Genomic DNA, 15,656 nt, shown 5'->3' with positions numbered 1-15,656 from the left:
TGCTCCAAAACCACGAAACAATGCTTGAATTCGAATGTTGAACTTTCAATTAACAAAAATCAAGCCGTTTGGATTACCGTTTCGAGCTAAGTTTTATATCAATCGACTCGTATCCTCATTCAGATCAGAAACTATTAGTTTGAAATTCAGAAAAGTATACGTCATTAAGTCATTTTTAACGGGAGACCACTGGAGGCCAATTTTTTTTAAATTTGGGACTGCCAATGGCGATAAAATGAATATTAATTATTATCGGCCAATATCATTCAATATGGATTATATTAAAATCCAATAAACAATAAAAAAACTGGAAAAAAAAATTATTTTTTCATCTATAGTAAATTACCCCATTCCCAACATTTAAGCTTTTGACCCAACTGATATAACAAAACACAATTCTGAACTTTAGTGACTATCTGTAACAGAAAACAGACGGGCCACATACGGATGAAGCCAAAAGTATGAAACTATTGTATTACTTGAATTCTTTAACTTGTGAATAAACATACAACACGTGAAACAAATTAAAGACCTATATGCACTGCCGAAGCTCTGGGCAATTGATTTTCAACCTCCAGATCATCTACCTATAGTCACGCATTAGAAGACCAGTCGTGATAACTTTGTGAAGCGAACAACACTTGTGATTGGCTCAATGGTCGTGCGTTTTCTTTCAAGGGGGTCGATTTTTTTTACCAGATGTAACTTTTGTAATCGCTTCTATCAAAGACACCATCTAATCCGAATAGACGACTTTGAGTCATCTATGATCTCAAATGTCTTTGTAAATGTGTCTTCTCCTTCCCAACACCCCCGTGTAGCTTTTGGTCTTTCTCTTGAATCACCTGAATCACTTTTTTTAGGAGCAAGTCCTACTTTATAATTACCCGTCCCTTCTATCTCAAATGTAATATTAGTGTACGTAGAGTTCCACCATTGGGTGTGCCTCAATGAACCAAAGGGTACATAACACACATGTGCATGTTCAAAGGATTCTGGATATTTATCAAACTTCTCCCATTGATAACGATCTGGTTTGGAGTCCATGAACATCTCCAGCTTAATAACTATTATGCATTCGTCTTGCCATTGATAATTATTATCAGTTACTAAAAATCCCGTAAATTCACTATGCCAATTGTGTGAAAGTTGCAGTGTGATGCATTTCGTTTGATGAAAAACTATATTATCTCGTCTACTTGGAAGTGTGACGCTCATAAAGCGATCTTCAATTGTGCTTCTCTGCGATGGGCTCATTCAAATTATGCGGAACACAACTATTATTGTTGTTGTTGTTGTTTTTGTTGTTAGTTGATTACTCAAATGGTCCCTTTGTGTTGCTCATGTTGCAAGTCTGGTCCTCAAATTTGAAAAATTACATTTGTGGTATTTGATAAAATATCGATTTCACAACTATACCCTTTACAAGTATCCCTTATAACTTAGATGAGGGAAACTTGAAAACTGAAGAAAGAAAAAAAAATCAGTTTGGTCAAATCTCTCCTATCCTTCTTCCATTCTAAATGTTTAGGTGGAGGAATAGTACGTGGGGACCACGCATGTATTTATAAAACATTGGTACCAAACTTTTAATACGGACATACCACATGGACCATTATCTGAGTAATTAACTCTTAATTATAGTTATTATTCTTCTTATAATTAATATTATATTTGATAATCCATACAAAGATTGAAATTCAAGAATAGGATAGAGTTAAACCTGAAGCATGGAATGTAGCACCCTCCCACCTCCAGTCAACTTATTACTATTCCAAAGTGAGACTTTCCACAACCATTTATAAGCTGATAACTCTCCAATGCTTTCAAGTGAGTCACACTTAAATGCTGCCAGAATAGCTATGCTAGATGGGAGACCAAACAATTTTACAAGGCTTGTGCATTGTGACAAATTGAGGAACTTGAGACAAGGGATCCGCGAGAGACTGGAATGTAATTGTGAAAAGTGGTTGCCACTTAGGTCTAGTATTTGTAGGTTTACTAAGTCACATATATCAGATGGTATATCTGCGTCCCCTAAGTTGCAGTAACTAAGACTTAACCTCCTTAAGAACTGTGGAAATTTAGCAAATTTCAGGTTCACCGAGCTGTCTTGATGAAAAAATTGTAATCCAATGTGATTCGTGAGCTTTTTAAGGGATGTTGGATCTTGGCTCGCAACTTTACTACAGCCAAAGAAATTAAGATCTTCCAAACGTTTTAAGAAATTGAAGTTGCAAGCTATGCTTTTTAGTTTGAAACACCGATGCATGTCGAGAGAAACAATGAGCTTTCTTGATTCATCACGAATATTTTCAAGAATACAATGAGCTTCAAATTGGTGAGAGATTTCCGTATAAGCAACAGATGCGAGAGTAGTCTTACCCCCACCTCCAACCCCCCATATTCCAACCATGCGCACACCACCGGATCCAATTTCCATCTTTGATTTCAAATCTTGCAAACGAGTCTCTATTCCAATCAAATCTTTATTAACACTTTTTAGCAGCCTACTGGATATTTTACCGACTATGTCTTTTATGCATTTTGCTTCATGCCTACACATTGAGTACATTAGAACAGTTAAAACATGCTCACACTCATACTTGCTAAACGAGGTGAGGGTCAATGAGAGAGAGAAAAACTGTCTATAATTCAGAAAGTACTTGTAGTAACAACTATTCACTTAATATTCATATATTTTCAAGAAAAAAGGTTGTTACTAATTTAGAAACTGCTTGTAGTAATCTATAATTTAACTAGTTTGGGCCCCGTGTATTACACGGGAATTGATGAAAATTTAAAACTTTAAATATTAAGCAAAATCCAATCAACAACACAATTATCATATATTGTTAATACAAAACAATCTACATTACAATTACATGAATTACAAAACAAACATTACACAAATATTTCAAAGTTGATTGAGCATGATAAGTTTGCTGTCACCGACTTATCTATGTGTGAAAAAGTAATTGACTTAATCTACTACAAAGTTAAGGTAAATGAGGAATGCAATTATGAAAACATATTTCTACACATACTAACATGTTTGTCATTGTTCGGAAAATATTGATTACTCTGAGTTCGGGATACCAGTTGATACCAAAAGAAAGATGCAATGAGGTTATATATATTAGTTTAATGTATTAGATAAGAAATTTAATTTAATATCAACTAAAAGACAAAACATTTGGGAGTCGGATCTAAATAGGTAGCGGCGAGGATGCAGCGGTGTTTGGGATGGGGGTGCTCTAAATTGAAAGAAATATGGCCTATTGGGCCGGGTAATAAGTTAGTAACCCATGGGGGTATTCAAGAAATCCATAAACAAACTATATATTGAAAATAGGTAAAAAAAGGTAGAAAGGCTAAGAGAGTGACAAGTGACAAAAATGGGTATTCTTTTATTAGTATAGTAGATAGATGATACAATACTTTCTCTTGAAACATAAGTTATATGAAACAACTCCCAGTCAAATGTAAAACCACCATTTCTCGCAACTGTATTGGATTATTACTCCTAAACCTGAAGTATGAGATTTATTTGATTTCAAGCAAAATAAAGAATGAAAAACAAAAAGAAATAGACTCGAAACCAAAATACCGGGTATAAAAACAATTGAAGAAATGTTTTAATATCCACAATTTAAATGTGTAATTAAATTTGTAAAATACTAGGAGTAGTTTCCATACTTGTCAAACAAACTTTTTTGGTAAATCAGATTAAGGGTAGTTTGAGTGAGCTTTTAAAACTTACTTATTTGCTTATTTGTATTTTGAAAAGCAAAAGATATTTGACAAAACTCCTCCAAAAGTTTCAGATTGAAGCTTTTCAAAATTGCTTTTGCATTTTAAAAAACAAATAAGCAAGTTTTAAAAGCTCACCCCCCCCTCCCCCCAACTCTCAATCCTTTAGACGTTTTTTATTTAAATTTTTAATTAAAATTGCGTTTATAGAACGCAAGCATCTCAAGGGGGAAAAAAGTTCATCTAAAAGGTAGAGAAAGTTACCCATTTGCAAAGTCCTTGGGGACCCATCCAGAAAGATTGCCTGCTTTTACAAGAGCTCTTCTCCACGATTCAACTTTGTGTTTATACTCAGACTCATGTTTGGCAAATGCTTCTTCAAATTTCCCATTTTGTTTTCTGACATCCGAGGGATCTACGTCATAAAATACGGGCATAACGATTTGTCCTCTCTTGTCCATGCATTCGATAATACACTCTAACGCATCCAAGCACCAAGATGAGTCTGCATAGTTTTTAGAGAAAACAATAACAATAATCCGTGATTCTTGGATAGCGTTCAAGAGTGATCGACCGATTGGCATGCCCCGAGACAGCGTTTCGTCATCCTTGTATGTGTAAATTCCTTGTTGTTCAAGAGCCGAGTATAGATGGTCCACAAAGGTTTTGCGAGTATCTTCTCCTCTAAAACTCATAAAAACATCATATTTCCACGATTTTGAAAAAGATGTGGGAATCAAGTGAGAAGAGGACGATGAAGATGGCATCGATCTGTTTAGTTTGATTGAAATTAGTACAAAAGGAGTTGAAATCAGATCCAGAAAGATATATGTGGTTTTGAATAGGTGATCAATAAATTTAGTTGCCTATATCATATTTACCGATACTGACATCTCAACCACATGTATAACTCACCTACTACTATAGAAATATATGTGGGTAACATAAGATTTCAACATTTCACATTGGATCCCTTATCTATTTGTATTTTCTTACCGACTATCAAGAGAAAATTGTGTGACTAGTAAGTTATCTAGAAGGTTGGAAATAAACTTAGAAATGAAATGTGTGGGTTTGGTGGAATTTTTACCCACTTGATTATAAATGTGTTGATTTGGTTTTTTTTTTTTTTTTTGTCAACCAGGTCGAGAGGACAAGCGAGTAGGCCATTTCTTCCGCATACGACCATCTATATAGTTTTGTTCTACGTTCCGTATTGTTTATACGTATAAATTGTGTAATTTGTAACTCTTGTTATTCCTGTAGTATTGGCTTGGTATGTTTATATTAAAAGACCACCAATTTTGGTATTGAGATTTCCAAAACTTCACATGGTATAAAGCTTAAGGGTATGTTTGGCAAGGAGTTTTTAAGGGCTTCAAGCTTCAAGCTTTTAAGAAAAAACTCATACTCAATTAAAAGACTTGTTTGGTTGAAGGAGCTTGAAGCTTTTAGGTCATGAGAAAAAGCTTAAAGCTTAAAGCTCCAACTAGTAGCGTTTAGAAAGAGCTACAAGCTTTTAGTATTTTAATTACTTAAATAACTTTCCAAAATAAGTACATTTAATATTATTGTTTTTTAGTTATGCCCATTTTGGTCATTTTATAAATTTTATTAAAAGCTCCAGCTACTCTGCCAGCTTTCAGCCACCAGTCACCAGCTACCAGCTAGTTTTGCCAAACATACCCTAAACCTTTCTTCTACTCGCGACCAAACCCATAGGCATGCCTCCTTTTTTCGACCGACGAAACTTCCTCCTTCCAAAACCTGATTAGTGACAACTTCCTCTCCTAGTCTCCTTCATCAGATGGGACTCTCCCATGGCCACAATTCTCCATACGACAATTATTAGGCTTTCATCCCCAAAATACTTTTTGTGGAAGAATTAAATGGTATTGCAACTCTCTTATTGGAAACTTCACGGTCATGTTGATGGTTCATCCATGCCGCCTCCTCATATGATCACCTTACGGCAAGGAGGTCGCCAACCCATCTTACTCGATCTGTCTGGTAGGATGTCGACCAATGTGTAATTATTCGTCTTCATTCGCCTCTAACCAAAGACGTTGCTGACGTTCTTGGTTTATCAACGGCTCGTCAAACCTGGGAGGCCTTGGAAACAGCCATTATAATGTTGAATGTGATCAAATATGTCATACCACTAAAGATGCTATATATGTTTCAGAATATTAACGCAAATTTAGAAGCATTTGTGACCATTTTTCGGTTATTGAGCAACATGTTGATGAGATGGACATGATACATTGGTTTTTTGTATGGTCTTGGAGCTTCGTTTGAAACCTTCTCTACTGTGAAAATGGCTGCCAAACCTGGTCCAGTTTTGGGTGACTTACCCAAGCCGAGAGCCACAAATTGTTTGTTCGGTCTCTACGTGTATCGACTACACCTCCTGCTGCATCCATCGCACATTAGCCATGGTTTCCCTAAACAACTGAGGTTGTGGTCACTCTAATGCGTACCTCTTATGGTAATTCGAGTGGTACTCGTGGTCATCATCCCCACATTGTCCGCTTTGGGGCAAAGATGGTCATTATATTAATAATTGTCCTAATCTAGAATCTTATGCAAATCAAGCCAGAGTTTAACAAGTAAATGACTAATTATATTGGATTGCTCTATTTTATTTATCTGAATCTAATCGGAGAGATCTTCTCTCATAATCATTGATCGCCTTATCCAGCTCTTGATCTATCATTGTCATTGTAATGTCTTTCGTGGTTGTGATGGAGTGTTCCAATGTGTGGGTTTCGGGAATTGGTTAATCTCTAACAGCTTGATTGAGTTAGTTAATAGGTTAGTGTGCCTGCTGATATCAGGGTTAACGTCACCGCCGCCTTCTCCACCATCCCATCACCTAGCAGAAACCTCATAACTATTACTTCTGCCTCCACTCATTTTCATTAAGGGTTTGGATTTTATCAAATTTATGGTGATTCAGGGGTACATTTTAATCATACCTCGTTTGACCCGAACTAAATTGATACTTTCAATTGTCTGAACTCAACACGAATCCAGTTTTTAACTTTTAACATGACCTGACCCAACCCAACCGCTATACCAAACTTACAAAAGACAAAGATAAAAAACATCCCGTAGCCGTTCCATTTTCGCTAAAACATATATACAAAAACTATACAAAATTGGAATCCCAAAATGAGTTTTCATCTTTTTTTAACAATGTCAGAAACTACCTCAATACCCGAGTGATTTTTTCTAACACATGATGTTAAGCGTCCATACTTATTTTGACACTCCAGACTTGATTCATCCAATAACACAATCAAGAAGGAAACCCACCCTATAAGAAAACCCCCTTTAGCCAGTTTTGAACCTAAAACCATAGAGATCTTAAGCCTCAATCATCACTCATATGTCTATAGACCAGATAACAAGCTGTTGACTAATTCATCTAGAATCGTGTAGGTTTAGGTTTTATAAGTCAAAATAATAACCTTTCAAAGCTTAAATATGATAAAATTAAATGGGATGAATGTCATAACTTAAATCTTTACTTCAAAATGTTACTTTACTAATTACTATTGTAGGGGTGTTCAGAAAAACCGAAATCCAAAAAAATCCGAAATTCGAACCAAAACCGAAACCCGAATAAACCGATCCGAATTAGTTATTAGGCTATTCGGATCGGATCAATCCGAAAAACTAATTCGGATTTGGATCGGATATGGATTTCAAAAAAAATCGGATAGTTCAGATTACTCGAATAACTGTTTAATCCAAATAAATCATATGTTTTTAATAGTTTTATATAGCCCAACAATAACCCCTTAACATTTACAATAACCCTGACTTCTCTATTCATTTCATATCAAAAATGACCTAATACACTGCGGCCATACTCTCGCTCATACGCAATAGAGCACCGTCATACTCGATATCTTTTTGTGTTTCATACTGTTTTATTGACTTATTTACTAATTTATTATAATCAAAATAGGAGTTTGTTGGTTTCATAATTTGAATAAGATACATATGTTTTTCCTCTCCGTACGATTATTTGACTGATTTCAATATATGAGCTTTTTCTTTTTTTTGTTAAAATAGGAACCTGATTATTTGTGATGGAATCAATTAGACCATTGTTCGTTTGTGATTTTTCAGTTTGTATGTTTTATTTAATTAGACTTTGTTTGTATGTTTGTTAAACGGATTATTCGAATCCCATCCGAATCTATTCAAATACAATTCGGATCGGATTTTGGATAAGGTTCTAAAATTTTCAAATCCAAAAAATCCGATCAAATAAGCAGAATACTCCCTTATCCGATTCGATAACCACCCAACTATTTCATTGCCTATTGCATTTCTTTTTCTACTTCTTCATAGTTGTTTTCTTAAGTAAGTATTCTTAAAAAAACTAATTACTATTTCATTTCAATAATCTTAATGTTCTCTAATTCTCCAAATTCAACATTTATTTCTCTCATTTAGGCTATGTTTGAGATTCCTTATTTGCACCTCCTTTGGACATATAAAAGTTGTTTTTAATAAGTCATTCCCTCCTAACTTCGCAAAAACTTATTTTTCCTTCTTTAAAAACTTTAAAAAAATTCACATTACTCAAACACATTTCTAATAAAAAAGTTAATAAGTTATAAGAAGGTAAAAATAGGGCTGCAAACAAGCCGAGCCGAGCTTGAGCTCCACCAAGCTCGATCTCGGCTTGTTTAACTTACATAGAGCTCGAGCTTGACAAGGCTCGAGCTCGGCTCTGTCAGGCTCGAGCTCGGCTCATTTAACTTACAAAGAGCTTGAGCTCGGCTTGTTTTAGCTCTATTTTCAAAGCTCGAGCTCGGCTCGTTTACTATTATAATTTTATGTATGAAATAATATATATTATTTAATTATTTTTATTTATTTTTTCATAACATTATATATATATATATATAAATTAATAATCATTAAATATATATTTAAATACTTATATAAATGGCAGGCTCGTTTATTAAATGATAATCATTAAATATATATTTAAATACTCAATAATTGAAGCTCGGGCTCGGGCTCGTTTATTAAATGAGCTTATTTTTAGGCTCGGGCTCGATTAAGCTCGACTTGATCGAACTTTATAACAAGCCGATTTCGAGAAGCTCGTGAACAGCTCGACTCATTTACGGATAAAAATAAGGAATCCCAAACACCCCTTTATATACATTTCCTATTTCCAAAACATAATAAATACAAATAAATAATAACAAAGTAAAGCCACACTACCGAATCTCACAGCCGCCCTTATACCAACCCACCCGAAGATATTTTTCATTTTTAATCCACCGGAATCACCTCCGTCAATTATCTCCGGCCGGTGATCGGAATATTACAGTAAGCAAACTCAAATCCATATCCATACATACATACATACATACATCTATCAATTACTTGTATTATTATTATTCTTCACTTACGTCATTTTATAATTCGTTCGTTCATTTCCGTATGTGTTACGTCGTAATTAGGATTATTACGTCACTAGTAGTTAATTAGTTAATTCGATGTGTATGTAGGTTAGATCTGGTGTTGTACCGATCGGATTGTTGATTAATTGTTTATTTGTGTAATGAATTGTGCTTGAAAGCCTAATTTGCTTTACTGTGCCTAGGCTGTAAACGAGCCGGAACTGTTCGGTTACGTTCGTTTATTTGTGTTCGTTAACGTTCGATAAGTGTTTGTTTGTGTTTGTAGTGGTGCTTCAAATTGCTTCCCTGTGCCTAGGGCTGTAAATGAACAGGTGAACTGTTCATTTACGTTTGTTCCACGCTAGATAATGTGTACGCTTATGTTCGTTAATGTTTGTTCATTTAAGGTTTTTAATACTTATTAACTTTCTATCTATTAACTGTATCGATTACCTGTATTCAGTTACGTCATTTTTATTGTTTGTATTATTTGTGCATTGCTGTATTTGATATGCCGTAATTAGGATTTTTATGTCACTAGCAATCGGCTGGTGAATTTGATGTATATGTAGCTCAGATCTGATATTGTAACGAATAATGATCGGACTGTTGATTGCTCGTGTATTTATGCTGTAAATTGCTTAGGATTTGTTAAGTTAGGACTGTTTGCTTGAAAGCCTAAATTGCTTCCCTGTGTGGCTATGCCTAGGGCTGTAAACGAACCAAGCGTTAGGCGAAATGTTTTGTGCTCTTGAACGCTTGATAATTTGTGATTCTGTTTGTTTATGTTCATTTATTTTCGTTAATGTTTGTTCTAGGCGAAATGTTTTGTGTTGTGAACGTTCGATAATGCTTCTGTTTATGCCCATTTATGCTCGTTCATGCTTGTTTTAGGCAAACTGTTTTGTGTTTGTGAGTGTTCGATAATGTGTTTGTTCATTAAATGTTTTTATTACTTTTTAATGGCTTTTGTAGTGACTTTGTAATGTTATAAGATAGATTTAAGCAAATTAGTAACTATAAATCAAATATATATATGAGTAGTATGTGACAGTTAATATGTAAAATTAGCATATGAATACAAATGTTAAAAAACACCAACACAAACTTGGTAGCTGACCGTTCTCGGTTAGTCAAAATAAACAAAACATTGTCTTTGTTCATTCATTTGTTTTCATGAACCGTTCACGAACAAGTTCATTTACTTAATGAACGAATACAAACAAGAGATTTCGTTCGGTTAGCTGTTTGTGAACCGTCTGCTTGTTTGATAAAAGTTTGACGGATGAGCATGAACAAGGCCTTGTTCGGTTTGGTGTCTGATAAAAGGTTAGCAGAGGAGCATGAATGAGGCCTTGTTTGGTCCAGTTCGATTCATTTACAGCCCCACCTGTGTCTTTTAATGGCGACTTATTAAACAAAATTATATCTGTTCAGCTGTTTAGGTACTCTTAATCATTCTCTTTTTAATGTTATCTTTTGTTTTTGAAGCTTTTGGGTAAATATTCAAAAAATATGTTGGGGATTGTAAGGCAAAATGTCGGGGGAGCCAGAGGCTTATCCTCCCAGGTAAATGCAGTGGCATCTGTTCTAACAAGCGAAGGTATTGTTGGTATGAAGACTGCTTAATAATTTATGTTTATTTAGGGCTTGGGGAATTATGTGATGAGGTTAAGGCCTGTAGCGTCAGCCATGAGAAATTACTCATCTGCAACCAAAGAGGTGATTTGAGCTTTGCTTTATATGCTTGTTTATCATTTATTTTTCATCCCAAGTTTGTATTTATTTTTGCTACACAAGTACTCTATAGTGTATTAGACTATTGGTTGGTTAATGAGGTGAGTTGATACAGATGACAGTTAGAGATGCTTTGAACTCTGCACTTGACGAGGAAATGGCTGCTGATCCTAATGTTTATGTTATGGGCGAAGAGGTAAAACTGTTATTTATATAAAGTCTGGGTGTTTCATGTTCATTTTCGTTTATTTTATGCCCATTTTTTTGGTGTTCAGGTGGGAGAATACCAAGGTGCATACAAGGTTAGAATTTTATGTTTCTTTTATATTCTACAAAAGAAATATCATATATCTTTGTGTATTTTTGTCTCACTATACGTTTTTTTTGCAGATAACTAAAGGATTATTGGATAAATATGGTCCTGAAAGAGTTGTTGATACCCCTATCACTGAGGTTTGGGAATTATTCCCTTTAGTTAAAATATGCTTTTCTACAGCTTCTAGATTTGAATACTTTTTTTTTAATATAATTAAATTTGCAGGCTGGATTTGCCGGGATTGGAGTTGGTTCTGCATATCATGGTCTTAGGCCCGTGATAGAGTTTATGACTTTCAACTTTTCTATGCAGGTATTTTCACATTTATTAGCATGTGTTCATCTGTGTTTGGAACTTTTAACATTTTGTCGTACGATAAAGTTAGCTATGAACCGTTGGTAATCTTTTGCAGGCGATTGACCATGTTATCAACTCTGCAGGAAAGTCAAACTACATGTCTGCTGGGCAGATTAACGTACCAATTGTTTTTAGAGGACCAAACGGGCCCGCTGCTGGTGTTGGTGCTCAACATTCTCAGGTGGGGCTGTTTGACATTGACCTTTTTTTCTCTTGATTTCATATCAATTTTCTCATGCGGTTCCCACGTGAGTGACACTTTGTTTGTGTTGTGATGCAGTGTTATGGAGCATGGTATGGGTCGGTCCCAGGTTTGAAAGTGCTTGTACCTTACTCATCTGAAGATGCTCGTGGACTTCTGAAAGCTGCGATTAGAGATCCTGATCCCGTTGTTTTTCTTGAAAACGAGTTGTTGTAAGTAAAAAAGTCAACTTACTAGTTATTATATAACGCTCAGTCGCTCATTGTCAATACATTTCTTTATGAATTTTTATCTTATTTATTTGTTTTATATTTGTTAGATATGGTGAATCCTTCCCAGTTTCGGCTGAAGCTCTTGATTCAAGTTTCTGTCTTCCTATTGGAAAAGCAAAGGTTTTCATAAAAAGATTAAATTTTATTAAAATTTGTTGTGAATATATTCAATCTGGCTAATTGTTTACTGGTCACAGATTGAAAGAGAAGGAAAAGACATTACAATCACAGCTTTCTCTAAGATGGTTGGCTATGCTCTTAAGGTTTGTTAAAAACTTACTCAAATCGGGTTGGGTTGACCAGTCAACTTTTTTGTCCTTTTTTTTAATTTATCGTTCTTTTCTACAAACATGATGTAATGTTTTTGTGTAATTTTAGGCGGCTATGATCTTGGAAAAGGATGGAATCAATGCTGAGGTAACCTATATATGGCAAAAAAGCCTAAATTTATTTTCTATAAAAAAATATATTATGCTTATTTTAAGTATCAATAATACTCAAAACCTCTGTTTACAGGTTATAAATCTTCGGTCCATTCGACCTCTAGACAGAGCTACAATTAATGCTTCAGTCAGAAAAACGAACCGTCTAGTTACTGTTGAGGAAGGGTTTCCTCAACACGGCATCGGTGCTGAAATCTGGTATCATCTACTTTCCAGTTTTTATTTTTTAAAGTAGTTAATTTGCCAAATTTATATTATTTAATGAGATTCTTTGTTTACAGTGCTTCAGTCGTTGAAGACAGCTTCGGTTATCTTGATGCCCCGGTCGAGCGGGTTGCAGGTGCTGATGTACCCACACCTTATGCTGCCAATCTTGAAAGAATGGCTTTTCCTCAGGTCAAATTTCTTTACTAGCTTTTCATTTTATATTTTATATTTTATATTTAATTTAAGGGGCAACTTCATAGAATAGTAACCAACTTTCAAAAGTGTTCCAATTAGGTCACTTAACTTTAAAAAGTGTTCCAATTAGGTCACTCAACTTTCGTGTTTGATTAAATTAAAAGTTTTAACATGTTTTTTTAGCCAATTTCTTTTCTGTTTTACATAGGAAATCTTTTTATCTTTTTTTTGAAGTTGACGTTGAGTGGCGACGTGAATTTTATTTTTTATTTTTAAATTTTAATATAATTAACGTTTTTTTAAAATTTTTAAATTTAACTACATATATTGCAAATTCCGACACCCACATCTTATCATCCATTTCTTTCTTGATGTACACAAAAATCGGTGAGACTTGATTTGAAGATTTAGTGACCCGATTTGGGAAAAATATGCATCAGTGACCTAATTGGAACACTTTTGAAAGTTGGTTACTATTCTATGAGATTTTCCCTTAATTTAAAAACAAATTACATTATTTGTCATTTTTAGGTATATAATAAATTTCAGGTTTTGTACTTAAAACTAAGTAAATTACAGAATTTTTCCTTATGTTCAAATTTGCTTACATGTTTCGTCCTTTTCGGCGTTCGCTAACAGACATTAAGTTTGTATATTAAGTTCATTAGGGTATTTTGGTCTTTTTACTATTTAACGCCCGCTAGTGATAAGGACAAAATGTGTAAACAAATCATACAATTTTTGTTATTTTCTTAGCTTAAGAACGAAACCTAGAATTTGCGATATACCTAAAGACGGAAAATGTAATTTGTTCTTTACTTTAACTTGTTTTTTACTTTCTTTCAACTAATTAATTAGAGATTTTTTATTTATTTTGGGAATAATGTTTTCAGATAGAGGATATCGTCCGTGCTGCGAAGAGAGCATGCTACCGATCAGTGCCTTTGGCCGCAACCGCTTGATTTAAGGGTATAAAGAAAGCTGACTCTTTTGGTTTGAGATGTTTTGGAGAATGCAACTTCTGATTTTTGAGGGGCATAAATGTCATAAGTTGGGAAAGACTACATTTTTTTATATTTGTTTTGTATTGTGTGAATTAACTTAATAGAATATTTTCTTTTATTTACACATGGGCTCTTATTATTCAATAAGGTTGAATGCAATTATGCAATGCAAGTGATATCAGTTCTAAAGGTTTCATGGTTATGATTGAAACCAGTGAAACTGGTCTACTTGGAAGTAAATTGGTTAGGTTTAAATTTTGACAGTTTTTAATTTGATTTGATCTTTATATTTAGAGTAAGCTGTAGTTTTTGTTCATGTGGTTTGTCTAAATATGCGGTTTTAGTCCAATAGTTTCAAATTTGTGATTTTCGTCCTTATGGTTTGATTTCACTTGCAATTAAACCCGATCTCACTAAACCTGTTAAGTCTGGTCGTTAAATTCATCAGTGTGCTATTCACGTGAGGGGTTGTTTTGTCTCTATTCTCTTCAAATAAACATTAGTCCTAATTCGCAAGCCCCCTTACGTTAAAGGTTGAGGTGTGTGGAAAAAAAAGGACAAAACTGTCCCTCACATGAATGGCACGTTGATAGATTTAACGACCAGACTTAACGGGGTTAGTGAGGTCGGGTTTAATTGCAAGTAAAATTTAACCACCGGGGTGAATTTTGCAAATTTAAAACTATTGGACTAAAACAACATATTTGGACAAACCATAGAGACGAAACCCGAAATTTACTCTTACATTTATATATGTATAATAGATTTTTTTTTTTTTTGAAATGCCAAAATTTTATAAAACGAAAAAGAGATAGTGCACACATACCGGAGAAGAGAAAGACAACAACCAAAGTACCAAAACTTGACTACAAATTACAATGGAAACTTAATTAAATTAAACTTACTCCACTTCTCCCAATCTAATGTCGACTTCTTGCTTGGATGTCTCACACACATTAAAGAGGTAGTTTTAATTTCATACACCAAATTACCCACCAAGATAGCTTTATTTTTGAAAATTTGATCATTTCTAGCCTTTCAAATCAACCAACATGTAACAATCGAAATAGCTTATGTGGCCAAGCACTCCTCTTTGTTACTCTTATGTTTACCTGGAAACTTAAAAATATCCCTCACCGAGTCAAAAGTACTAGACACCGGTAATTTCACTCAACTATGAACAATTGATCAAACCCACTCTGCAACCCGACAATGAACCATAAGATGATCCGATGTATAATACATGTGTAGCATAACTGGACAAGATGAATATGTTGTGGTGGGTCATAACATATGTAATAGAAAGACTGACAAAAATTTTATGATCTATGAGTTTGATTAACACCGCAGAGGCATATTATCCGAATTGTTCGTGTATATTTAAGTACTTGTTCCGATAATCCAAAACATGCATAGTCGGTCAATAGCAACCGAATCTCAAATTAAGATCATAATCACATTGATTATAGTAGGAAAGATGTCAATTGACTACTCGATTCTCAAATTAAGATCATCAAGGTTTACTACCTTTATCAACTGATACTGTCATACACTACTCATAATATGAAAAGGTCCTATATTTGTAGACATAGCCAATTAGCCATGAACCATGTTTAGAAACTAAAACTTTACTTAATTAACAACCATCTTTTAATAGGTTCTATGATCAATGCAACTCACTGAAACTACATAATATAAAAAGAAATCATCAAAGTTAACATGAGTACCTTCATTC

At 34.3% G+C, this 15,656-nt stretch overlaps 1 protein-coding gene and 1 pseudogene across 1 annotated transcript; one reads left to right on the top strand and one right to left on the bottom strand.

The window, feature by feature from the left end:
* Positions 1-2,201: 2,201 nt before the first annotated feature.
* Positions 2,202-4,551, bottom strand: LOC143626080 (TMV resistance protein N pseudogene; annotated as a pseudogene).
* A 4,459-nt stretch (positions 4,552-9,010) lies between these two features.
* Positions 9,011-14,119, top strand: LOC143626028 (pyruvate dehydrogenase E1 component subunit beta-1, mitochondrial-like). Its single transcript, XM_077096222.1, has 15 exons — positions 9,011-9,114; positions 10,680-10,757; positions 10,836-10,910; positions 11,041-11,121; positions 11,201-11,227; positions 11,316-11,378; positions 11,467-11,553; positions 11,654-11,779; positions 11,879-12,012; positions 12,120-12,192; positions 12,270-12,335; positions 12,451-12,489; positions 12,589-12,713; positions 12,797-12,911; positions 13,811-14,119. Exons 2-15 carry the CDS (start codon positions 10,704-10,706, stop codon positions 13,877-13,879), a joined length of 1,134 nt encoding a protein of 377 aa, XP_076952337.1. The 5' UTR covers positions 9,011-9,114; positions 10,680-10,703; the 3' UTR covers positions 13,880-14,119.
* Positions 14,120-15,656: the final 1,537 nt, after the last annotated feature.

Source organism: Bidens hawaiensis, unplaced genomic scaffold, assembly GCF_021521415.1.
Source record: "Bidens hawaiensis isolate Kalapana, Puna unplaced genomic scaffold, B.hawaiensis_p1.1 tig00004282_1, whole genome shotgun sequence".
NCBI lineage: Eukaryota > Viridiplantae > Streptophyta > Magnoliopsida > Asterales > Asteraceae > Bidens > Bidens hawaiensis.
This window is presented reverse-complemented; position numbering and strand designations above follow the sequence as displayed.